The sequence below is a fragment of the Coturnix japonica genome, chromosome 12, assembly GCF_054131305.1.
Source record: "Coturnix japonica strain WE chromosome 12, WE-NBRP24, whole genome shotgun sequence".
Taxonomy (NCBI): domain Eukaryota; kingdom Metazoa; phylum Chordata; class Aves; order Galliformes; family Phasianidae; genus Coturnix; species Coturnix japonica.
In genome coordinates, this window is record NC_140674.1 from 12,577,423 (window position 1) to 12,603,228 (window position 25,806).

General features: G+C 55.6%; 4 protein-coding genes across 14 annotated transcripts; 3 read left to right on the plus strand and 1 right to left on the minus strand.

The window, feature by feature from the left end:
* Positions 1–2,731: 2,731 nt before the first annotated feature.
* On the minus strand, positions 2,732–16,377 carry LOC146758853 (uncharacterized). 11 transcript variants are annotated; one of them, XR_014933239.1, is made up of 4 exons: positions 16,225–16,346; positions 15,517–15,931; positions 5,300–6,646; positions 2,732–3,914 (listed from the first exon to the last, which is right to left on the minus strand). XR_014933239.1 is itself a non-coding variant. In XM_085513078.1 (3 exons), the coding sequence occupies exons 1-3, from the start codon at positions 16,344–16,346 to the stop codon at positions 6,443–6,445; spliced, it is 741 nt and encodes a 246-aa protein (XP_085369204.1). In that variant the 3' UTR covers positions 2,732–6,442. The 11 variants fall into 11 exon arrangements, 9 of the variants coding, with proteins under 9 accessions (XP_085369204.1, XP_085369208.1, XP_085369201.1 ...); XR_014933238.1 differs by lacking the exon at positions 5,300–6,646 and having other exon boundaries at positions 2,743–3,010; positions 3,110–3,914; XM_085513078.1 differs by having other exon boundaries at positions 2,732–6,646.
* LRRC15 (leucine rich repeat containing 15) lies at positions 8,478–12,500 on the plus strand. Its single transcript, XM_015871869.3, has 2 exons — positions 8,478–8,616; positions 9,693–12,500. Exons 1-2 carry the CDS (start codon positions 8,613–8,615, stop codon positions 11,390–11,392), a joined length of 1,704 nt encoding a protein of 567 aa, XP_015727355.2. The 5' UTR covers positions 8,478–8,612; the 3' UTR covers positions 11,393–12,500.
* Positions 13,044–15,512, plus strand: LOC107318252 (uncharacterized). The gene is made up of 2 exons (XM_015871868.3): positions 13,044–13,319; positions 13,707–15,512. Exons 1-2 carry the CDS (start codon positions 13,059–13,061, stop codon positions 15,330–15,332), a joined length of 1,887 nt encoding a protein of 628 aa, XP_015727354.2. The 5' UTR covers positions 13,044–13,058; the 3' UTR covers positions 15,333–15,512.
* Positions 16,378–16,397: 20 nt separating the features above from the next.
* On the plus strand, positions 16,398–19,732 carry LOC107318254 (uncharacterized). Its single transcript, XM_032446600.2, has 2 exons — positions 16,398–16,536; positions 16,843–19,732. Exon 2 carries the CDS (start codon positions 16,844–16,846, stop codon positions 19,256–19,258), a length of 2,415 nt encoding a protein of 804 aa, XP_032302491.2. The 5' UTR covers positions 16,398–16,536; position 16,843; the 3' UTR covers positions 19,259–19,732.
* Positions 19,733–25,806: the final 6,074 nt, after the last annotated feature.

Genomic DNA, 25,806 nt, shown 5'->3' on the forward strand with positions numbered 1-25,806 from the left:
CTCGTGTGCTGCACCTGTGACCCTTTGTGTGCTCTGCCCTTCCCACCTCACCTCTGCCACATGATGTAGTGGCTGTTTGAGGACTTTTGTTACCACTTGCAGCAGTGACTGATTGACTGAGTCCCACTGAATGCAGCTTGTTTGGAAGCTTGGTGCATTACCATCATCAACCGCTAACTCGGAGCACGGCTGTACCTCTCCCATCCCAGCCCTCTGGCACCTTCAGGAGCTGCATCTCGCATCCTGCTCCTCCCTGTCCCCGGGGCAAGGAGCAGCTGGGTGGTGGCAAACATGCTGTGAGGCTTTGGCCACAGGACCTCCAGTGGAGTGCTCTGCTGTGGGAGCATGTGTGGGAGCTGGCTGAGAGGCAGGAGCGTGGGATCCTCTGGATGACATGATGGGGAGTTGGCCGTGTCTCCCCCACAGCCCATGGACAGCACATCTCACCCGGGGCAGCTGATTCAGCAGCTGTGATATCAGCATGCAGCATTTCCTAGGGATTACAGAATAGGAGGAGAGATGGAGCTAAACCCATGTGCACATGGGATGAGTGCTGGGGCTGCAAATATCTACAAACTCAAAGAGAGGAAGGGGCCAGAAGCTTCATCCAAGAGATGGGCAAATGGTCTCAGTTTTCTCAACCAAAACCTGAATTTGCATCCCCTGGCTGGGTGTTTCTGAGCAATGAGCCTTCACACAACCTCATGTGACACAGCCTCATGTGTGTGGGATGCACTGTCACAGCCCTGCTTTGCTGCAGGGAAGGATGATCCCAGCTGCAGCTGGGGATGCTGCCACCAGGTTGGGCCTCTCTTGAGCAGTTGCTGCTGCAGGATCCTCGTGTTTTGTACCTTCTTTGTTTCTCTTAGAAGATAAAAACCTGGAGCAGGGAGCAGCTCCACAGCCTTTTTCCCAGGCTGGGGATGGGGCTGGTACAGACTGAGCACCCCTCAGCCCTGCTCCAGCCTGTCCTGCCCCAGCACCCACACCCCACTTGGACAAGTTCTTTCTGATTCAGTTGTTGCTGCTCACAGCGGATTTGGCTGCAGTCCATGCATTCCTTCCAGGCTAGCACTACCCTGGGCCTGGGCCAAGCCTTGCTGCTATCGCTTGAAGCAGCCTGGAGCAGTGCTGTGCAGCTTTGCCAACCCCACTGGAGCTTGTATGCAGAAATGTTGGCTTTGAGGGGCTTTGAGTCCTGCTCTGGGGGCAGCCCCTTCTGTGTGCCATCCTGGAGAGATCCATTTCCTGGCTATACCCCTCATTGCAGTGCCCATGAGTTCTCAGATGGTAGAACCTCTGCCCAACACCTGGGGCAGATGCAGATGGACTGTCAGAACCTGTGAACAGCCCTGGCCCTTCATGCTTGAGCTGAACCAGTTGCAGAGCCTGAGTCCTGGCTAGGTTATTTCACAAAGGGCAGGTGGGGGTTATGGAGAGGGCTGTGGGTGCTTCTCTGTTAGGAGGGAGGGAAACTCGGTATTCATCCCCAAGGGCCAAATGCACTTTCCTCCACTCCTTGGTACACACTCTAGCCTACAAGTCCTGCTGCTAGCCCAGCTGTGTAACTCCAGGCTCTCTTCTGAGAGCCCAGTTCTCAGCCCTCAGTGTCAGAATGACTTGGGTTGGAAGGGACACCCATACCACCTTTTTAGTAAAGAATTTCTTCCTAGTTTTTAACCTACACTTCCCCTCTTTAATTAAAACAAACAAAAACATTCACTTTCAAAAGTGTAATAAGTTTATTCCTCCTTGTAAGCTCCTTTCAGGTATTAGAGGGCTGTAGTAAGATCTGCCAGTAGCCTTCTCTTCTGCAGGCTGAAACCCATCTCCCTCTTCCTCTCTGCATAGGGGAAGATGCTCCAGCCCTATGGTCATCTTCATGGCCTTTCTCTGGGTGTCATTTCTTCCTTCAAGCTGCAGCACTTTGCTTGGTGCTATCAGTAAAGTGGTGCTATCCCACAGTCCAGGTCTTTGAAGAACACCAGAGCCAGGACAGGATATTTTCTTTCAATATTAGGAAAACCAATTATTTTAGATACCAGGTATTTTTCAGCAACACTGTGTGAAAGACACAGAGGCAGGAGGGATGTGACTATCGCAACATATGTTCTTTCTCCAGTATCATCTGCAAGACATCATCCACCTGATTCAACTTGAAGTGGATCTGCTGGAGTTCCAAGTTGGGGATGATGAGTGAGAGAAGCTGGCTCACATTCATGCATAGGTTGTTAAATCTCTCTGTAATGCTGTGACTCCTTTCGGGCCCCTGCCAGAAATCCTTGTGTCCTGGAGCATCTCTGAGCCTCTGGGTCCTGGAGTCCATCTGTAGTGCTATAATAGGATGCAAAGCACTGCAATAATAGCAGAGTAGCAAAGCCTTTGGCTACAGCAAATGAGAACAGGCCCAAATACAGCAGACACAGAACTGAAGGAAAAGAGCTGCTTACCTTTGGAAGGCATCAGATAGGCAGGGATATCAGTAAGAGATGCTCTCGCCTCCACTGCCAACCTTTAAATGAGGTCTGGGAAGGGGTGCATCCTGCTTTCTGGTCGCTTAGGTACACTGCATGCACCTGAGCTCCCCGAGATGGCCCTGCCTTCCCACCAGGTGCTCAGTCACCATCATCAGTCCATGACTTACATTTTTGCTACACTCCACCCCACCATGGCATGAACTGAGCAGGTTGAAGGTAAGCCCTTTCCATTACAGTGATCTGGTATACTCTCACATTACATACAATTGGCCTAATGCAGCAAATTGATGAAATATTAGAGGATTAATGATTAGTTCTTGGTTGAGGTTCATGTTTCTTTGTGGGCCAGTACTTGATGGCTGTCCAGAGGCACATCATTGCTTGGACCAGGGAAGGTTCAGCTCACATTCATCAGTGCCATGTAGGCCACTGTGGGGTGCCACACTGATCTTCTAGTAACACTGGAGCATCTTGATGTCATGTTGCTCCTCACAGTAATCCTGTGGACTGAGAGAGACTCACAGGGAGTGGCACTGTACAGTCAGAATAACACAAGAATAGTTATATATAGTTAGAATAATACAAGAATAGTTGTAAATAGATGCCAGAGGGTATCTATGGGAAAAACTCACCAACTCTGAGGCCTTCAGTCAAGATAGAAAATGCTGAGGCTCACCACCAGAACTCCACAAAGGAGAAATCTCATAAAGGAGATGCTGCCTTAGTGGTGGTCAGCCCTTAAATGGGATCTAGGAGAGATGGAGTCAAGCTGCACCCCGTCCCAGAGCACAGCTGAATTACCTTCACCTGTGCTCCCACAGCTGACCCAGCACTTGCTTCAGATGGTTTAATCAGAGGTTCAGGCTGTGATTAACAGTTTCCCATACAGGCACAGATGTTTCAGAGTAAAGGGTAGGCCCACCCTCCATGGCAAGATACAGGCTGTGTTCCTGTCCTGGATCAACACTTCAGCTTGTACTGGGGCACATCCCAGCCATCTGTACCATACCCTTTGGCCTGGTATCTGAGGCTGCATAACCATACCAAGTATCAAAGTGGGTTGGGGGGAGGCCTTTTCAAACCAGATTGTCTCAGTGGAGGGATGGTGTGCTACTGCTCTGTGTTTGCTCAGGTTACCCTTGCTGGACCATCTGTATACCAGGCATCTTCAGGAATGGGATATTTCTTTTCCTGAACAGGACTCTTCTCCAATGGAGTGACCTTTGTCTCTTCTGGCACATCGCTGTGACACAACACCGGGGCTACAATCTTCTGGAGATTTTCTTCCAATGGTGAAGAAGACAAACTACTCTTCTGGCTGAGATAGGTGACCCATCGTGCCATTGTCTTAGGAAGGTGGGTCAGATCTTTCACACACTCCTGAACTGGCAAAGTGGTCTTAGCTATGAGTTCAGATGTTTGGGTTATTGGCTCCACCTGTAATGCAGAGTAGGCACCCATTAACTTTTTCCTCAGTCACACTGTTCCTTTCCTCTGCTCCACACTAAACCTGAGACCAGAATGCAACTGGAGTTCAAAAAGCATTTTGGTGCTGCCATAAGCTCCAGCCAAACCCATCCTGAGCTGCATGGACATCTGGAAGGGTAGGATCAAATATCCCCAGTGCCTGGGCCTGTTTATCAGCCAGCTTTGCTTGCTGCAATGCCACTTGTTCTGTTCTCCCCTAGTCCCATCTTTGGTCTTTGTGAGTTGATTCAAAGGCCTCAGCTGCATGAGGTGGGGTATAAAGGAACACCAGTATCCCAGCACACCCCTAAACTCTTGCAGCTGCCCCAGCACAGCAGGGACTGGGAACACCTGAACCTTGTCTATTATTGCACTTTCCTGACCAAACTACACCCAAGAATTTCACCACAAACCTGGTCCTTGCACTTTTTGTGGGTTTATAACCCACCCTTTCTCTTGTAAATAAGTAGTTAATGAGTCTACTGCCTTTCCTAATGCCTCCATTGAGTCAGACATCAACACGAGATCATCAATATAGCAGTACAGTGTGATGTTATAAGGATTATGCCACTCTGCTAAGTCATGCACCACTCACCACTAAGTTATGACAACACATTGGTGAACACAAGTACCTTTGCAGCAGGACCTGAAAGGTCCACTGCCTGCCTCCCCACATAAATGCAAACTGGTCTTGTGATTCTTCATGAACTGGAATAGTAAAGAATGCACTTGCCAAATCTAGGACACAATGGGCACAATAGGAGGTTTCTACCTCCCAATTCAATGTGTCCATCAGTGAGGAAACATTGGGTACAGCTGCACAAATGGGCAGCATGACCTAATCCAGTTTTCTAATCCACTGCCATTCACCATGTGCCATCCAAGGGAATTATATGGGCTATGTTCAGGTCTTACCCTCCTTTTTCTAGCTCCTGAACCATTCTACAGATCTCTTCCCACTGCTGCTACTCTGCTTTCCTTGGTTGTCAAAAAGTTTTGTCCTAATTAACTCAACATTATTGAAGGAGATATTATAAGGGGACCATTGTCCCTTATAGGTCCTCATTCTTCAATAATCTGTGCAGCACTTAGCCACAGGGATCCAGGAATCCCAGGGCTTCCCCAGGAGTTCCTCTTTTGGTGTATTCAGGGTCCCAGTGACTACCTGACATGTAACCTTTCTAAGGTTCTACATCATAAATAAGTATCAACCTGGCTCACCATGTGTAATGCATGGTAGGGTAGAATAGGGTAGAAAGTACTGCAGTAATAGTAGTGTGGCAAGGTGCTTGGCTACAGCAAATGAAAACAAGGCCCAAATGCAGCAGATACAGAAATGAAAAAGAGATGCTTACCTTCAGAAACCTCAGATAGGCAGAGATCACCAGTGAGTTGTTCTCACCTTCCCCCTGCCAACCCTTAAATGAGGTCTGGGAAGGGATGGATCCTGACTCCACCTCTTCCATTCACTCAGGCACATTGCATTCAGCTGAGCTCCCTGGGTTCGCCCTGCCTTCCCACCAGGTGCTCCATCATTGCTTCAGGCCATGACTCAGATACACCATTAGTTTAGCTTTCTCCTCTGTGGACTTTTCCAGCTTTACTTTCAGCTCATGCAGCTTAGTTTGGTGGTAACCTGTGTGTTTTGTTGTCCCAGCACCTCCTGTTCCTGCTGCCTTTTCAAGAACTCTGTTTTCAGGCAGCAGCTCTAATGCCTGATTTCTTCCACCTTGCACCCAAGCAGATCCCACTCTGCAGAAATATTCTTCATCCCCACTGCTCTTCTCCTGCCCCTTTATATCATCCTGCTCCTGTGTGTTGAGGACCTTCAGTTCTCTGTCCCAAGAGAGCATCCCTCCTGGCATGATGCATTGATTGCAGGGTTGCTGTCTGGATAGAACAAGAGGAAATGGTTTCAAACTAAAAGAGGGGAGGTTTAGACTAGATGTGAAGAAGAAGCTGTTTGCACAAAGGGTGGTGAGGCACTGGTACAGGCTGCCCAGAGAGGCAGTGGATGCCCCAAACATGAAGACACCCAAGGTCAGGCTGGATGGGGCTCTGAGCATCTGATGGTGCTGTAGGTGTCCCTGTTCAGTGCAGAGGGTTGGACCAGATGGCACCTAAGAGTCCTTTCCAATTCAAATTGTCTTATGATTCTGCGACCTCTGCTTCTCTCCACCCTGCTCCCCTTCCTTCACACAGCTGGGTTTGGCCCCACACCCTGAGTCCCTGGGGGCAGATGGGTGCTTTTCAGAGCAGGGAGGGTGGTTTGCAAGAGTTAAAAATACCTGGGGCTGTCCCAGACCTGCACTGGAGAGAGTGGGAAGCATGAAGGAGTCCACTCCCTCCACCAAATGCAGCTCAGAGCAGGAGGTTCCTGTGGGTTCTGCTTGTCAGCAGCACATCTCTGCAAACTCCTGCAGCCCAGGGGGACCCCATGGCTGGGGGGTGCACTGTGGTGGGGCTGTCACTGTGCGGTGGTGCTGAGCATGGTGCAGTCAGCTGGTAGGCAGATGAGTAATGCTCTCCTCCAGCCAAGCCCACAAGCTGCTAAGTTTAGCGGTGAGTTGTATTTTTCCAAGCTGTCTCGAGTCCCTCGGTGATTCAGAGCTGCTCAGCTTTGCTGCACCAGCAGCCCCAGCTGTGTGAATGTGTTGGGATGGGGCCAGCACGGATGCAGCCGGGACTGTCCCAGTTCTGGGCTGTGAGACAAAACATGGTGACATCACATTGTTGGGACTTGGAGGTACCAGGTGTTGAGCACTCCTTCCCTGCCTGCCTCTGCTTTTCTCCCTTGCTTATAGCTAGGGGGTGCACAGCCATGCCAGCCTCTGCCCATGCTTTCCCTGCAGAAGTGCCCTAGGGCTGTTCCCTGTGCACCATGCCCTGCATGCATCATTTCTGCCAGAAGGGTTTGGGGGGTGCTGTCACATTCTGCCCCAGCCCCATGTGCTGCATCTGCCCCTGCTGGGGCCGCGCTGCTTGGAAGGTGCTGAGTGTGACATTCCTCTGTCAGACCGGGTCCGGGGTGGTGCTTTTCCAGCCGCACTGGGTTTAGATTTCTATGTGCCTCTCTGGAAGCTGTGTGCCTGGAGGGTGACTCAGTGCAGGCAGCAGCCCAGCCGTTCTAGCAGTGGGCAGCCAGAGCTGGCAGAAAAGGGGCGATAAGGCCGGGCCAGCCCCACTCTGTACCAGGGTGCAAGACAGCTCCCAGCCACTGCCTGACCTCCCAGTGCATCACTCATGGAAGCAGGGAGTCTATTTTGGGAATGGCATCTCTGGGAAAATCTGCTGCATCAAAGGCATGAGAAGTAAAGCAGTTGGGGACAGTGTTTTCAAAATGCCTATTTTCCATCCCAGCTTTTCTCCTGGGTGCAGGCAGCCGAGCAGCAGAGGATGCTGTGTGGGCAGAGCCAGGCTGGGTGCTCCCCCTGGCACAGAGGGGGCCTGCACCCCCAGCATGTCCCACAGCAGCCAGACCCCATGCTTATCCCCCTGGGAACACCCACTAGATGTGATGTGGCAGTAGCTGCTGGAAAGGTCTCCCACACTCTTCTCACAGTCCAAGTCCAGCTGCAAACTGCTCTCTTCATCTCTGCAGCCTGCAGGGTCTCCTTGCCCTGCGTGCCACCAGCCCAGCTGGCATGGCACACTGCACAGAGAGGCAGAGAACAAGTGACTCTGCACCCGTGTTGTGCTGAAGAGTGTGTTCAGAGGCAACGCTGTGCTGTTCCCATCTCAGGCAGCTCATTAGGGTGTCTGGGACCTGAGCTGCTGCGGAAACGTGGGTGGGCTGAGATGAGATTAGAGGCAGCCGGGAAGTCCCACTGCCCCGTGGTTAGCACAGGGCTGCTGCTGGCTCAGAACAAGGCACCATGTGCTGGTTTTCCCATGCTGATATCTCTCAAACTTCTGCTTGTGGCTGCTGCTGGATCAGGCTGCCTGGGAGAGGTAGACACAGGGCAGCCAGGCGGGTGGTAAGGCTGAAGGAAGAGTGGGGCTGGGTGTAGGGTTTTGTGCCCCACTCCCCACTCTCTGTGGTGCTGGGCTCCATCACCATGTGCCACGGCTCAGAGGGGCTGTGCTTGTGGGCACCAATCCTCACTGGCCAACACCTCATGGGTGAGCGATGCCGGGGGCGCCTCAAAGCTGTGCAGAATCCAGAGGCATAACACACCCCTGCCTGCTGTGGCTGGAGACCCTCTGCACAGTGCTGTGAGGGGGCTGTGCACAGCTGCAGGTCCTAAAGGGACTGCAGTGGGTGAGGTGGGTGCTGTGATGTACCGAGGTGATGCTGGCAGCAGCGGGGCAGGATGGTGCTCCAGTGAGTCACAGTCCCTGGCTGTGTGCTGGGGGGCTGCAGGGCTGAGCTGCACGCAACGTGCTGGCTGACGTGCACGGCGTGTTCTCAGGGCCGACTGCTTGTCTTCAAGTGAGAGGGTTCACAAGCAAGATCCCAGCCACTCCATCTCCCAGTCAGTCACTGTGTTTGCTGAGGAAGTGTGAGCTGGAAGCCGCTCTGCTGCAGTGATTTCCGTAACCCTGCTGCTGCCCCTGTGCTGATTCATTGATTTGGACGGGTTATATACTGGGAGGGGAAGCGTGAACCGCACTCGGCGCTCCTGCCAGCACGGAGCTGTGCTCTCTCAGTGCTCGCGGCTGCAGGACATGGGTAAGTCTCCCTTCTGCTGTAACCCCCTCCAGCGCGGCCTTGAGACCCCCAGGGACCCTCAGAGCATCACCAAGGGGTGGGAGAGTTGTTGGGTGGTGTGCACACTGAGCACCTTTTGGTGAGCAGGAGGTTTTTGTCCTACAAGGGTTCTTCAACAAACTGAATTTAGGTGGGCGAAGTTTCTTAATTGATAACCCATAAAGAATGAGAAATGGGGGGACAGAAGCTGAGGGGGGCTGAGGTTAGTATCGCTTGGATGCTGAGGGGTTGGTTGTTCATCCCCTTGGTCTGCAATTTTTTGTCCCTAAAAAGAGAAAGGGAGGTAAATTGCTTTCAGCTGTCTTTCCTGAACTGCCCTCCAGTTGGATGCTTCGTGAGCTTACTTACAGGGAGTTACATGAGCTGTGCTTTTGATGTGCAAAGCGTTTGGTGGAGTTTATAAGCTGCTTGCTATAAACAAAACTGTTCTGGGATGCAGATTGTTTCCATATGTGAGCCATAAGCTGTGCTGGTTGCAGAGGGCTCCTCCCTACCCTCCAGCAACAGGCTCTTCCCTGCACTCCTGTGTAGTCCCAGCCATGCCCAGCTGAGCCCTGCTTTGTGCCTGGGAAGCGCAGGTTTCCTCCTGTCGTGTGCCACTGGGAGCTGCCAGCTGGGCACAGACTGCGGTTGTACCCATGGGTGGGCTCCCAGGGCAGGAAGGAGGGGAGATGACCTTGGTGTGTGCAAATACATGATGGCATAGCAAAGCCCTTTTCCTCCAGTAGCTCCTGTGGCAGCCCTGGGCTCTTCTGGTGCTGGTGACTGCTGGTTTGGGGCTCTCCACCTTTTGGAGATGCTGGCAGCATCAGGACCAGCTCACCAAACTCACTGCAAAACAGGAAACCACACTTGCAGCTGCTGGAGGAGCGGGACACGCCAGGGATGCCACTAATAGCTGTGGTGTGGCAGCAAGGCGCTGCAGCCGGCTCTGCCCTGCCTGGCCTAGAACTCCTGGGAAGGAGTGTGCCTGGCCCTGGGAAGGCAGCACCCATCCTGGGGTGGGTGCTGATCCTCCTCCTTTCTTTTCACTGCAGGCCTCATGGAGCAGGGAGGTTGGTGGCTGCTGCTGCTGCTGCTGCTGGGCTTCCACCCGGCCTGCGGGCAGTGCCCGGAGCAGTGCCAGTGCGTCCGCACTGCCCAGGTGGAGTGCTCCGGCGCCGGCATCACCGCTGTGCCCAGCCCCATCCCTGCCAATGCGATGACCCTGCAGATCATCAACACGCGCATCACCGAGCTGGGTGAGGCATCCTTTGGCAACGCCTCCCTGCTCATTGGGCTGCGAATCGAGAAGAACGACCTGCAGCGCGTCAGCCCCGACGCCTTCCAGCACCTGCCCGACCTGCGCTACCTCAGCCTGGCCAGCAACAAGCTGCAGGAGCTCCCGGTGCAGGTCTTTCAGCCCTTGGGCAAGCTGGAGTCGCTGCTCCTCTCCAGCAATCAGCTGCTCCGCGTGGAGCCCGACCACTTCGCCCACCTGAGCAACCTGAAGGAGCTGCAGCTGCACGGGAACAACCTGCGGGAGCTGACGGAGGGGCTGTTTGACCAGCTCGCCAGCCTCACCAAGCTCAACCTGGCCCGCAACAACCTCGACCGCCTGCCACCCCGCGCCTTCGAGCGGCTGCCTCAGCTGCAGGTGCTGCGGCTCTATGAGAACCAGCTGCGGCACATCCCGGCAGGTGCCTTTGATGCACTGCCCGAGCTGCAGGAGCTGGGCCTGCACCAGAACCAGCTGGAGACGCTGTCCCCGGAGCTCTTCGTGCACAATGGGAACCTGCAGAAGCTCTACCTCTCCAACAACCTCCTCACTGCGCTGCCTGCCGGCATCTTCCTGCCGCTGCGTGCCCTCTCCAAGATCACCCTGCATGTCAACCGCCTGCGTGACATCTCCCCGGCCGCCTTCGGCCCCATGCCCAACCTGCGGGAGCTGTGGCTCTATGAGAATGAGTTGGCTGCTCTCCCCGCTGCCGTCTTCAGCAACCTCACCCAACTGCAGCTCCTGGTGCTCAGCAAGAACCAGCTCCGATCGCTGGCTCCGGGGGCTTTCCGGGGGCTAGGTGAGCTGCTGGAGCTCTCGCTGCACTCCAACGCCCTGCGCCGGCTGGATGCTGGAGTGCTGGGGGGAATGCCCAAGCTGCAGAACATCTCCCTGCAGAACAACCGCCTGCAGACGCTGCCCCGCGGCTTCTTCGCTGCCACTCCGAGGCTGCAGCACATCCAGCTGCACGCCAACAACTTGGAGAGCCTGCCCGCAGGCATCTTCTCCCCGCTGGCCGCCGTGCGGGAGGTGAAGCTGCACAACAACTCGTGGCGTTGTGATCAGGCCATCCTGCCCCTGCGCGCCTGGCTGGAGGCCAACCCCAGCAAGGTGGGTGACAGCGCCCCAGTGTGTGCCCAGCCGGCCCCGCTGCGGGGAACACCCATTGCCGGGCTGCGGCAGGACCAGATACCCACTGCCCGGCCCAGCACCCCGCTGCCTGCCCGCCCCTCCCAGGAAACACTGCCATCAGGGCCCCCCACCACGCTGACGGCCACTGCTGTGTCTCAGGAGGAGGAGGAGGAGGAGGAAGGCAGGGGGTGGTGGGGGCTGACGCGCACGCAGAGCACAGTGGTGGGGGCCATCATTGTTCTGGTGTGCGTGGCCCTGCTCTGTGCCCTTGTGGCACTGGTGGTGTACGGCTGTAGAAAGAAGAGCCACGTGGTGCTGATGAGGATGAAAGCACCCAATGAAGCCTGATTCCCCATGAGCTCTGGGGACAGTGGTGCTGCTGAGGGACCCAGAGCTGGATGGACAGCATCACTCCATGTGCCACGTCCGCTGTGCTGCTCTGCTTCACTGAGCCCGTGCTCTGCAAGCAGGGTGTCAACCACTGCTGTCCCCTTGGCTGCCCTGTCCCCAGCCCCTCCTGCCTCCATGTACAATCCCTTCTTAGGGCCAGCAGCCAGAGTACGGGGTGCTGAGTAGCAGAGCAGGGAGCAGCAGCCTGGCCACAGAGTGCTGGGACTCCCCCTCCCTCACCTCACATCATCCCCTTGAGCTGTCCCCAGCCCCATGCCCTCAGCCACAGCCTGTGCTGAGGTGTGAAGCCATCACACAGGGCCAGGATCTAAGCACACACCCTCATCCCAAGAAGGGCTGTGTGTGCCTTTGCAGCTCAGCCCTGCAAGGCTGGGCTGCCTCTGCTTGGCTCTGAGCCTGATGCGCTCCATGGTGGCACACCCCAGTGACTTGGCTGCATCCACGCTGCCCTCCCTGCCTGCAGGCAGCACGGCGAGAGCGGAGCATCTTCCTCTGCCCCCAGCAGAGTCCTTGTTCTCACACGCCTGTGTTTCCCATGCCAGCAGCACTGCGGGACTGCGTGTGCCCTGGGCATCCACCAACTGCAGCCCTGCCCAGCACAGCCGCACCCTCTCCTCTCCTTGTTCCCAGCCCTGAGAGTACCCACTCTGTGCCTGCTCCTGCTGCCTTCTCCCAGCCTGAATGCTGCTGGTGGCATAGGGCAGGAGGGTAAAGCCCTGCTCTGCAAGGTCTGGCTGTGGGCAGGTGGGACTGCATTGCCCCAGCAGCTACTGTGCCTCCTCCAACCAGCAAGGCACAGCCACAGCTCCATGTGTGGCACTGGGCCGTATGGGGTATGGTACTATGGGACAAGAGTTTCAGTGGGTGGTGCTGCTTGTTCCACTCCAGAAACCAGTGTTGGCACAAGCAAAGATGCAGTTGTGTGTATGTGATGGGATGGATGCTCTTCTGCGCTGAGACCTGCACAACAACTGCAAGCAGGATTCTGCCTTGGGGCTGTTCGGTACCACTCTGTGACCATTAAAGCACAGTTGTCCAAATCTAAGAGCTGTTTGCTTGCTTCTCTGTGGTGAGAGGCACCCTCGGTATGAGCCAGCAGGGAGAGGAGCTCTGATTTCCTGCCTCTCTCTAGCAATTCTTTCATAGTGAGAATAAGCCCATGCAGGCTGCTGGGACACTGTGAGTGTGTCATGGCTGCACAGCCCAGCTGGGCTGGGGTGAGGGAGGGCTTAGCCATCCCATGGCAGCACAATGGCTCTTGGAGGGCTAATAGGGACCTTGGCAAGCTTCCTGACAGAAATGCTAAGATCCTTGCAGCCCTCTGCACAGAGCAGGGCTTCTAAGAGTGCCTTCACCGGTGGCCCTGCCCCCCTGAACCATACCATGATGGCCCTGAGGTTTTTCCCCTTCACCAGGTGCTGCTCTGCTTCACTGTGCCATGCCAGTCCCCTCTCCTGGGCAACTCTTGCTGGTCTCATGCCTCAGTGAGTCCAATAGAGCCCAAGGACTCTCCTGTTGGGCTGCTGAAGGCAGGCATGCTGTGTGGGCCTGATGCCACCACCTCAGGGCACAGCTGGGACCATGACCATGATTCCCCATTGGGATGCCTGCTTGTAGCTGCTGCCCTGCACCACGTGTGCATTCACCTCTGTTCCCCAGGGCCGGGCTGTCTTTTGGAGCGCTCCAAGGACACGGGTTGTTGTTGTTGCTGATAAGCAGAAAGGGGCAGCTCCACCCCAGCAGGAACATGTTGTCAGCTGCCTCCACATCCGCCCCAGGACACATCTTCCCTTCTCAGAGAGTTTCACTCCTGGCAGCAGGCTGTGTGCTCCCTGCTGTGGTGGTCCCCATGATGCCGCTCTCGGTAAGTGGCAGCTGTAGGCTGTGGGGCTGAGGACAGGGCTGTAAGGCAGGTGGGGAGTGCTGGAAATGCGTTGGGTGTTGGGAGGGATGGCTGGGCCCAACGCTGCCCTGCAGCACTGCCATAAAGCCAGAACCCTCCCAGCTGCAGGCATCTCCGGGTGGATGTCACTGTGGTGTGGCAGTGTCCCCATCACAGCACTGTGCTGCTCAGGATGAGCACAGCATCGTGGGGTGTTCCAGCTCAGCCCCTGCACATCTAGAGGCACGTGCCTTTAGCAGGAGCTCAGGCTCCAGAATTTTAATGCAAAAGGAAGCTTTGGATGGGCAATTAGGAGCGCAACAGCTCAGCTGCCCTGCAGCAGGGGCTGAGGCTGCACTCCTCCTGCAGTGCAGCGTGCTGCTCCCTGCTGTGCTGGGGCTGGGAGCCCTGCTGGCCTGGGGGCTGCCCCTGCCCTGCTCCCTGCCTTGCCAGTGCTACGGCCTCGCCAGCGTCTTCTGCTCAGAGGAGAGGATGAGGGAGATCCCGGAGGGCCTGCCTGGCAATGCCACACAGCTCTTCTTTGTGGAGACGGCCCTGAGCCGCATCCGGAGCGGTGTGCTGGGCCCCAGCACCGTCCTCACCAAACTGGTGTTCATCAACAACCGCATACAGGAGCTGGAGCCTGGCGCCTTCCGTGGGCTGCCCGGCCTTGCTGAGCTGGAGCTGTCGGGCAACCCACTGCAATCCATCCACCCAGAGCTGTTGAAGGGGCTTCCCAGCCTCACTGTGCTGTCCCTCAGCTCCAACGCCCTCCACTCACTGCACCCAGAACTCTTCACTGCTGTGGGCAGCCTGCAGGACCTACGCCTGCGGGGAAATAGGATCGAGGCACTGCCTCACAACATCTTCCACCCGCTGCAACGCCTCCAGGCCTTGGACCTCTCTCAGAACGTGCTGGCTGAGCTGCCCGAAGGGCTGCTGGCCCCACTCACTGCTCTGCGCATCCTGAAGCTGAGCGACAACATGCTAGCACAGCTGCCACCCCGTGCCTTTGTAACACTAATCCACTTGGCTGAGCTGCACCTGGATGGCAACCAGCTGGCAAAGCTGCCACCTGGTGCTTTCACTGGGCTGGCGGGGCTGCGGCGGCTGCAGCTGCAGCACAATACCTTGGGCAGCCTGGCCCCTGACACCTTCTCTGGCCTTACCAACCTCACCTCCCTCAGCCTGGAGGGGAACCGCCTTACCCAGCTGCCTGCCACCCTCCTCCAGGGCACCCCATCCCTCCTGCACCTCTCACTGGCCCGTAACCGCCTGCAGACGCTGCCCAGGGGCCTTTTTGCCAACCTGTCAGCGCTGCAGAGCCTGGTGCTGCAGCACAATGCCCTGTCCCACCTTCCCACTGCAGCCTTTCACGGGCTGACAGAGCTGACAGCACTGCAGCTGGGACACAACAACCTCTCCACGCTGCCTGCTAGGCTGCTGGATGAGCTGCCCCGCCTGACATCACTGGGACTTGAGCACAACCGCCTGTCCCACCTGCCCACGGGCTTCTTCGATGCCAATGAGGAGCTGGTGCGTGTGGGGCTGGAGAGCAACCCCTGGGTGTGTGACTGCCGCCTCGCCTACCTGCTGAGCTGGCTGCAGGTGTTTGCCGAGCCCCTAATCCACCTGCAGGCCTCCTGCACTGGCCCTGCTGCCCTCGAGGGACGGCCCCTCCTGGAGGTGACCCTCCAGCCGCAGGTGTGTGCTCGCCAGCAGGGCTGGGACGCAGCACCTGGGGAGGACACACCAGGGCAATGCACCTACAGCGACCCTGAGGGCACCCTGCATGTATCCTGCAACGCCACGAGCTGCCAGCAGCTCAGCCTTCGCCTCCCTCCTCCTCCTCGTGGGGAGGCAGCGCGGCTGGGGCCCGAGCACCAGGGTGACTGGGTGCTGCGCTCCTCCTGCGGCACGCTGCGGGTCAGCGTCCTGGTCACGGCGTGGGATGGAGAGAAGGACGTGTCACCTGGTGTCCCTGCTGCGCCCTAGGGCACGGCACTCTGCTCAGCGGGACGGTGCAGCCACTTCAGGCAGGGGAATGACGACGTGTTCTGCTTTGATATCCCCACCGTGGTCACCAGCCCCAGGAGCGGCACTGCCGGTATTTATTCACCCAGCCACGCGCTCCCCGTGTATTTCAAGTATCATTAAAAAGTAGATATTAATTAATTACCCGTGTGCAGCCATTTCCCGGAGCAGAGTGCGAATAAAGTAAAGCGGCTGCGATTGCGTGGGGACGTGTCTGTGTGCCCCGATGTCCCGCTGCCTGGGCACATGCGGGCGCTGCCGCCGGCGTCTGTCGGGCGCCCGGTCCCAGCTGAGCCCTTCGCCCCGACGGCGCTGTGGCTGTACCGAGACGAGCGGTGCTGCGGCTCCACCTCGTGGCCGACGGGCAGGGGCGGTCCGGGTGCGGGCAGTACGGGGTGAGCCCGAGGAAGGCGACGCTCAACCCGGCTGGAGGCTGCTCGCGTGCCCCGATCCTGGCACCGTGGATCGGGGTCGGCTCCGGAACGCGGTGAGGCGCGTGGGAGAACGTGGAGTGCTTTGCCATTTGCCTGGAAACAGAGCCAGGCAAAGCAGTAGTGAACCTAAATAAGAGCAAAGCAAAAACCAAAAAGGAAATGTTTAAATGCAGTTCACCCTAAGAAGCATTGCTTTGCTTGTCGTTACAAGCAATTGCCCGAATCAAGCAGGGCACTTCCTCTACAAGCCCCCCCCTGTACCTGCCAGGAGCCCCCGGTGTCCCCATCAGGGCCCCTCCTCATGCTTCCAGCCAGCACCAACCCCACAACTAGCTGCCAGGACCTAGAGCCCTGGAACCCTGCAGGACCACAGGTCTCATCGCTCTTATTGGCTGAAACAAATGGCTTTGGAGCAGCACCTGTTAGCAACATCAGCTGCTCCTTGAGGAAGGAAAACCGTGCCGGTCTGGAGAACTTTGTGTTTCCCTGGATGTGAATGGCCAAGTGGTGCAGGCAGATAACGCCTGGGAGCAAGCTGCATCCTCACCAGCAGTGCCTGGGCTGCTCCCCGTGCTGTGCTGGGTGTTATCTCCCCCAGCAGCCCCAAAGCCAAGCCTCGTGCCTGGCCATGGATAAGGAGCTTCCCCCCAGGTGAGGGGACCCTTAGCCCTGTGCCTCACTCCCTGCATAGCGCAGTGTGTCGGCAGCTGGACTTGTCTGGGAGCGCTCAGGTATGTGACGTGAAATGCTTGAAAATGTGCTGGGAGGGGCAGTAATGGGGATCCGCTTCCCTGTGTCTCTGATCCTGGGACCACTTCTGGTCTCTGAAGGCTTATTCATGAAGGCTTGCAAGTAGCTGGCACTGCCGCTGCATGGGTGAGCTACTGCCCTGCTGAGCGCTGGTCTCTTTCTTCTATTATTATGATACATGATAGAAGGGTCCTGAGAGCTGAACAACAGGGTGGTGCCACGGCTCATGAACTGTGGACACACATTTTGTTGTTCTTTATAACCATCTTTTGGAACCCTTTTTCCAGGATGATGAACCAGCATTTCCTTTTCCTTTTCTTCCTCTGCTTCCATCCCCACAAATGCCAAAGTCAAACCCTGGGTGCAGATCCATATGAAACGCCCAAGGATTACCAGGAGGTCTACAGAGGGTCCAAAAATGATGTCAAGGAGGTTCCAAAGATTGCAAAGTCCTTCATTTCTGAGATGATTTTTGTGCAAACCAGCATCACTGCCATCAGGAAAGGCGCCTTCAGGTACATGCCCAACCTGACCAAGATTTTATTCATTGGCAACAATATTGAGACAGTTGAATCTGGGGCCTTTGATGGTTTGGAGAAGCTGAGGGATTTGGAGATCTCTGGTGCCTCCTTAGAAGAACCAGCTGTGGGCACTTTCCAGAACCTTCCAAGCTTGCAAAGGCTGGAGCTGAGAGACAGTCGCATCAGACACATCCCCAAAGGCCTGTTTGAAGGGCTGGAGAATCTGGGAGAGCTGTCCCTGCACATCAATGCTATTCCTTCTCTTCCAGAAGGTATTTTTGATTCTCTTGCCAATCTAACATTTTTGGATCTGGCTAGAAACAGGATCACCGTTCTGCCTGCGGATGTCTTCAGCAAACTGCCCCAGCTGCAAGTCCTCCGGCTGTATGAGAACGAGCTGCAGGACCTGCCAGAGGGGCTGCTGGATGCTCAGCAGGGGCTGCTGGAGCTCAGCCTGCAGAGGAACAGGCTCAGGGTGCTGCCACCCACGCTCCTGAGGAACCTGACCTACCTGGAAAAGCTCCTCCTGGACAACAACCTCATCGGGGTTCTCCCGCCTCAGAGCTTCTTTGGTTTAAACAGATTGAAGCTGCTGACCCTAGGTTCAAACCGCATTACACAGCTCCCCTGCTGCCTTTTTGACACCATGCCACACCTCAGGGAGCTGGACCTGGGCAGCAACAGTTTAGCTGCACTTCCCGAGGGCATCTTTGTTAACCTCACATCTCTTGGCAAACTCATCTTGTCCCACAACCAGCTAGCAGCCCTGCCAAGGGGGGTCTTCACTGGGCTCAACAAGCTCTCAGACCTCCAGCTGGACACAAACCAGCTCTCTGCTCTGGATGCCGAGGTCTTTGCTCCTCTCCCAAGTCTAAAAACCCTCAATCTCCGAATGAACCAGCTAGAGAGTATCCCCCGAGGACTCTTGAACCCCCTGAAGAGGCTCAGTTCACTGTATCTGAGTGGGAACCTGTGGAGATGTGACTGTAATCTCTGTTACCTGCACAGCTGGATCCAGGGCAACAGTGAGAAAGTTAAACTGTCCTCCCAAGTGTCCTGTAAGACTCCACCTCACCTGGCAGGGCAAACAGTGACATCACTGAGGGAAAACCAGTTGATTTGCCCAGCTACTCTGCCTCCTTCAGTTTCTTTCACCCCATCTCTACTATTCAACTTCACATCATCACAAGGGGTACCACCCTTGCTGCCACCTGAAGATGTGCCCACTGCTCTAGCACAGACTACACTGTCATCAGTGGCCTTTCCCATTATGGCACTGCCTACCATGCCACTGCCTGTGGCCACCTCCTTCATGTTCCCAACCATGCCAACAGAGAGCTTCATCACTGCTCCTTCACCTACAGTGCTGTCTAAAGACTCCATCACCATATCACCATCAACCATACTGCTCAAGATTTCTACCACTGCTCCATCACTGCACAAGGCCTCCATCACCACCCCATCACCATCTGTGCTGCCTGAGATCTCTATCACCACCCCATCACCAGTAGTGTTGTCCAAGATCTCCACTACTACTCCATCACCAGCTGTGCTGCCTAGGACTTCTATTACTGCCCCATCATCATCTGTGCTGCCCAAGATCTCCATTACCATCTCATCACCAACTGGACTGCCCAAGACCTCCACTGTTTCCTCATCACCATCCATGCTACCCAAGATGTCCACCATCACCCCATCACCAGCAGTGCTGCCCAAGATCTCCATCACCAACTCAGAGCATGCTCTATCCACTCTAGCTCCCACCATCTCACCAATTCCAATCCCCATGTGGCCAGCGACCACCCAACAAGTGCCTCCTGCTCTTCCATCACTCACAGAGAATCCAGCATCCCATGTTCCTTCACTACAAGGCCACACGAGCCCCCATCCAGCCTCCCCATCCATGGCTCCAGGTGGGCATCACCACAGAGACTTCTCCCTGTGGGCAAACCCACGGCACTGCCGCATCTCCCTTGCCCTCGGGCTGGCAGTGCTGGTGCTGCAGGTGGGTGCTGTGCTGCTGGGGGTGAAGCTCACCCTCCTCCTCTACCGTGCTGCCCATGACCACAACCACTCAGTGCCACCAGTGAGGCTGCTGAGTGTCCAAGTGCTGGATGCCGCACACCCAGGCCGGGCTGCTGAGCCGTATCTCAGCGGTACAGTCCCCCAGGGGCGGGCATAGCAGGATCCAGGAGGTTTAGGAATCCCTCCCAGGCGGTGCCTGGAGATGCTGTGAGCCTGGGGAGTCAGCGCGGTGTCACGTCCCGATAAGACCTTCTGCCAAGCGACACTAGGTGGCATCCCGACACAGGCAGTGGCTGCCACCACTTGCCCACGGCCGTCCGGGACCACCAGGGCCAGAAGGCATCGCACTGAGGTGCTGCAGACCCTGCTCCTGGCCAGCTGGGGCCGTCCGTGGGTCTGCCATGGGGTGCCCACTGCGGGGCACGGGCTGGAGGCCGGTGGGGATCCTGCTGAATCTCCGCATTGCTGGCAGGTTCCTGTGTGGTGCAAGGCATCCCAGCTTCTTCTTTGCCCAGCACCACAGGACATGCCAACAGTGCTGCACACAATACTCTGACATCTTCCCTGCACTCTCAGCTTCACGTTCGCAAATATTAAAGCCTCCCCAGCAGCTCTACTGCACAGAACCAAAGCAATGTTTTCATCCCAGGTCTGTCCTCATTGTCACTTCAGTGGAGGTTTTCCATCCCCCACTGCAGCGTGGGGTCACCAGCCGGTGCCAGTGGTCAGAGGATGGGGCAGTAACAGGACTGTGCAATGCCCTGCAGGCAGCAGCATGGTGAGAAAATAGAGATGCAATTGTAAATCTTGTGTTCCAGACCCCGGGGCAGCTTCTTGCTGACACTGTGCCAGAGCAAAGCATGGTGCTTTGCATTAAGACGCATACCTGTGGCTGTGCACCAGGGACTTGGATATCCGCTCTGCTGAGCCTGTGCAGTGTTACTGCTGCTCAGCTGCTCCTTGAAGTCTTGACGACGGCTGTGAAATACAGGAGGAAAGTGCAGGGCAGCACATCTGTGCGGGACAGAGCGTGCAGCCCCGGAGCCTGGCACTGTGCTAATGAGACGCAGATGAGGGAAGGGAGCATGTTTCCTGGCAGCCCATATGGGCTCTACACTGTGCTTGATTTAGAGGGTTTGAAAGAAGGGCCGGCTTCTGGGGATGGCAGGGGGGCTCCTTGGGTTTGGCGATATTTAATGGCCTGGTGCAGCCTAAACATGGAAGTGCTTGGGGGCGAGATTAGCACAACATAATCACATCTTAAAAGGTCTTCGGAGACACAAGGCATGTCTGCTCCTCTATTAATTATTGTTATCCATGAAGATGGGGTCAGGCTGGAGGTGTTTGCCCACAGGTCCGTGGGTCCGACAGCAGCACCCCTACAGCCCTACAGCCCTACAGCCTGTGCCCTGTAACATCCCAGCAGGACTGTGCCTTCCCAGGCACCCAGCACACCTCTGACAGCTGGGCACCAGGAGCTGCATGCGTGCTTTGGGCAGGGAGAGCTCAGCACATCCTCCCAGGGTTCTCCCAGAGGAGCGGAAGCTGCCTGTTTGTTTAAGGTGCAAAGGAGTGATGTTAATCTGCGGGCTGTTTGTATTTCTTCAGAGTGCCCGTGTGTGAGGGGAGCAGGGATGGGGTCTCCCCTTTGTGCGGGGGCACAGCCGTGCTGTTTGAAGTGGAGGTGAGAAAACACGGCGGGGCAGATGGAACCTGCTTTGGGAGTGAAAGATTTTTTTCGGCTATTTATGATAATTAGTGGGAAACGCTCCTCAAGCGTTTCAGATGATTCTGTAATGAAGTTGGGCCCAATGTTCCCGCTTTGTTCCCGCGGAACCATTAAAAATCCCTCTTCTTTGGCCGCCTTAATGCAATGCTGAAAAGGCACAATGGCATAAAAGTGGCCTTGGGCAGGGCGGAACGCCTCCTTCCCCCGTCAGGGAGAGCCCTTTGGAGCCTGGATTTTCTGGGCTGTAAACCCCGGTGCTCACAGCTCTGCTCCAGTGCGACCAGACCAGAGATGCTGTGCTCCAGCAGAGCCCCTGAAGCAGTGACAGCATCAGCTCCGTGGGCTCCCAAGGAGAGGTTAAGGGCCGGAGCATTGCTCCCCACGCTGCCTGCCCCTGCCCTAATCAAGTCCTCGCTCCAGCCTGTGTCTGAGGCTGCTTTCAATGTGGGGGAATTTGCAGACAAATTTCTGCCAGCAGGACGCTGGGGCTCTGCTGCGTGGAGGGATAAAGATCGCTGCTGCCCCATGCAGCCCTGCAGAGCTAGGGCTGTCATGTGGGGCAGTGTGGGAACGGGGCAGGAGGTTCTCAGAGCTGGAGCTATTCTTTTCCCCAAGATAATGCACAGTGGCACAATGAGCCCATCTGTGAATGGCTGGGACCATTACCTCTGTGCTCCTTAGCGCGGGCCCTGAAGTGCCACTTGGACTGTGATGCCTTTGCCAATGCATGTGTCCCTCCTGGCAATATTTTGGGGCAAATATCTCCAGAAACACAGCACATTTCCTTAGGGAACTGGGGTTTGGGCACATCCCAGCTCAGTTTACAGGCAACGGTGTCACCACAGGGACCCACCATACCCAGCAGTCCCAACACATCACTCCCTCCTTTATTATATTCCACTGTTATTTCCTCCCCTATGCCGGGCAATGGCCCTCTACCAAATCCTTCCCCAGTATCTGGGCACAGGAGCCCAGGTACGGCCATGCGCCCAACCCTTCCCATTGCAGGCACACAAAGCAGCACTGACCCTGCAGTGCCACCACTACCTGCTGCTCACCACAATGGCCCCGTGGCAGTGAGAAAGGGCTGGGAGCATAATGAGGCTGGGAGCACTGCTCTCTTCAGAGAGCCGAGTCAACTCCTCGGGGAGAAAGGAAGAAGAAAAAAAAAAAAGGAAAAAAAAAAGCCCCCCCGACCCCCCCTTGGATAATAAAGAAGTAACAAATGAAGAATGAAAGCCTATAGAAGGCGTCTTAACCCAGCAAAGAAAAAAAATGTCAACATCTGTGGAGCTGTCTGCAAAAACAGACCCAAGCCCTAATGAATACCCTCTAGAAAAGGCATTCACTCGAGGAAAGGCAAAAGGCTACATTTTTCTATGGAGGTATAAAGATTTTGATGAATCTGCCCTTTCCCTTTCCAGTGCAGTTGAACCAAGCGCTAATGTTCATCTTCAGCTGTATTAAAGGATCCGGAGGGGGCAGAGGGAGGAAGAGTCCTGATCTGAAAGCTCACGAGGAGGGTGGATTTAGGGAGCCCGCATGGATGTCAGAGCACTGTGGCAGGGAAGAAAAGCAACAGGCATTAGAGAAAATACTGTTTAACAAGAGCTTCTTTAGTCAGCCCATTTGGGCAGAGATTGGTGCACCATAAATGTAATCCTCTTAGTGCTGACTTCAACGTGTTTGTACAAAACAGGGAAATATAATATGAATGTAATAGTCACGTTTCCTAAGATGCTTAATAAAAAGACAAAAGTTCTTTATTTAGATCTTCAGCTCCGTTGCAGGATGGGGGCACAGCAGTTGCATTCTCAGAAGGCTGCTTGGAAGGGAAAAGCCATGCAGAACATGGCTGTGCTGCAGCTGTGCCGTGACATGCTGCATCATGCCGTGCTGTGCCATGCTGCATCGTGCCATGCCATGTCATGCAGTGGGATGAGTGCCCACTTCACCAGCCCCAGGCAAGGAGAGCCGTTGTGGCTCTGAGCCCACAGATGCTCAGCAGCTGCAGCTGGTGAACACTGTGCACCCTGGCAGTGTCTTCTCATAAGGCTGCTTGTTGGGACTGCAGTGGGAAATGCCTGTCAGACCTCCCCAGACATCTCCTGGTGATGTAGTTCTCCATTTGGAAAGCTGTTCCACTGAAGGCAAAGAGCTGAAGGTAACAGGTTCACTTCTATTGAATAATCATGGGAATGAAGGGCCTGACTGAGATCTCTAAACATGGTGATACCAAATAGCTGTATCAGCTGATAGAACTGCACTAGATTATTTTCCACATGCCATGCTGATATTTCACATTGTGAGACACCAGCTGCATGGGAAGAAGACTCAGTGACACAACTGGTTCAGCTCTCTGGATCTATGGTTAAACATTTCTGTCCCACCACAAAGTCACCTTCCCCAGCTTCCTTCTGACCTGGGACAGGCAGTAGTGATGCAATGCTGGGTGTTGTGCCGGGCTGCAAAAGGACAACTACAAACATGTTATCCCTATGAGCCTTCAAGCCCCATGTTTCGTCCCTGCTTGGGTCCCTGAGCCTCATGCACCAAGAGCACATTTCTGAACAGCCCTGCCGTTCCTACACCAGGAACAAGGCACTTTACAACCCCATAAACCCCACATCCTTCTGTGCAGGCTGCTCTGACGTGATGCTAATGCCTACAAGATGTGCAGCGCTGCAGGATGGCCCCAGTGCCCCACACCACAGCAAAGGACTCGTGTTTTACATCGCTGTGCACTGCAGCCTTGGCTAATTAATCCCAGGGATGAACCTCCTGCTATCAGGCTGCTCCCTGTCCTCCCTTATGTGCTGGTGCTGGAGGCACCACGCTGAGTGCCATAGGAGTGGGCTGAACTGCCGTGTCCCAGTGTGTCCCAGCGTGTCCCTGTGGATCCTGGTGCATCTCAGTGCTCACTGGGTGCGTGGCGCCGGGGGGACGCAGCATTGTGTCACAGTGCGTTGTGATCACGCAGCGCGGATAACGTGATTTCCATCCCATATTCGACCTCTGGCAACTTCAAAGCTCTGGCGAGCAGGGGATTAAGCAGAGGGGCTGAGGCTGGGGGGCCAGGGGGGGCCGCTCACCTTTGAGCTCCCCGCGTCCCCTCCCCGCTGCGCCCGGAACAATCACCTCCCATTGTGCTCCCAGGGAAAGCCGGGGTGCAAACACAGGGACCTTGTCAATATTGGTTTTTGAGAAGGCTTTTTCTATTCTCCCATGTCTGGGGTTTTTGTAGCAAATCCCCCCTCAGGCTGCCCAGCCTTCCCCTGGGAAATCGGGATCCCGGGGGTCCCCGCTAACACCATCCATTGAGTGAAATTTCACACCCACCTGTTTGCACACAAGATTTAATTTGGTTGATTCTTCATGCCCTTTTCCTGCTTAATCATCAGCCCATTGACCTTCATATGAAAAGGGGCTGAGGGCAGAGGAGAGAGGGGCTTCTGCAGGGGAACAAAAGCTCCCAGAGCCCAAACCAGTCTGACCCTGAGCTAATGCATCCGCATCCATGCAGGAGCAGAATGTGGGGAGCACCGCGGGGGGATGGCAGCCCTTAGGCAGCCCGGTGAGTTGGGGGAACCATCCTGTCCCAGCCATTGGATGCACAGAACCCCCCACAGGAGCAGCTTTGAGGTCTCTGCACTTGCAGCTGCGATTCGCTGAAAAACAAAAAATAAGAAATAAACTAAAATAAAAAGAAAGGAAAAGGGTTTTTTTGGGTTTTTTTTGTCCCGCTGGCCCTTGTCGAGGTGAAACCTGAGCTGTGTGGGAGTCTGTGAGCGTGCAGGGCCATGCACACACGTGTGCAGCCAGCAGCCCGGTCGTGCTGTGCCGCAGCAGCGCTGGTGCGTGCGCATGTGTGCTTCCCCCCGGTGGGATTGTTTTGGTCTGCAGAGTGCGGTCGTGTTTATTTAATATCTGACGTCCCTTCTGTCTTCAGCGCTGACATTAATTGCCAGACAATGAGCAATGGAGCCCAGATGTTCCCCGGCGGTGGCCTCCCTCCCCTCACCAGTGCTATGCGGGTGATAAAAACCCGAGGGGAGCCGTGTTGGGAAGGCTGCTGCTGAGTGGTTGTGAGTGGCAGCGAGCTGGGGGCTGTGCCACACCAGGGGTGGCTCAGACCCCCCAGATGGAACTGTCCAGGGGGCTGCAGCATCCCCCGTCCCCTCTGTGTAGCAGCAAGGTGTGGGCATCACAGAGTGGGGCTGTGCCAAGCACCGGTGCTGTGTCACAGCCTTGCGACTGAGCACATGAGTTTGGGGTCTGGGCACTGAGCCCCACTGCAGCAGAGGACTCTGCCAGCTGCCCCCGCTGCCTGCCTGCCCTGTCTGTGCCCAGGCACTGCCCTGCTGGCATGATCCCCAAGAGAGCAGGGTGAGCCTTGCTTGCCAGAGAGAGATTAGCACAGCTGTCTGTCATTTCATAAATATCCCTGCTCACGAAACACGAGGTCATTTCACAGCAGACATGGCCTTATCACAAAGCCACAGTGCTGCTGGGGCCCCCTGCATACAGCTGTGGCTAAGGACTATGCCATGGTTGTGCATGCATCAGCGCTTCAGCTGCACCCCAGGGTGTCCCCTGGGCATGGCAGAGGCTGGGCTGGTGAAAAGCCTTGGGTGTGAGGGCTGGTGCACCCGAGCTGGGCAGGGCAAGCGGTGTCCCCTCCATGTGCTTGCTGTCAGCACTGCATGGCACGGCATGGTATGTCATGGCACGGCACATCATGGCACAGCAGGCAGAAAGGTGGTGCTGCAGTGTGTAGGAAGCTGCCCAATTTCCTGATCCGCCTTTGGCTTAATATGCACCCACCACTAATCACTAAGCATTATTATTTAAGTGGGAATGTGTTATTAGAAAAAATGGCACTGGAGATGAGGTGGAGCTATTTTTAGAACCAGTGTCTGTCACTGTGGCATCGCTTCCTAAGGGGATGTGCGTGACCAGGAAAGCAACCAGCAAAC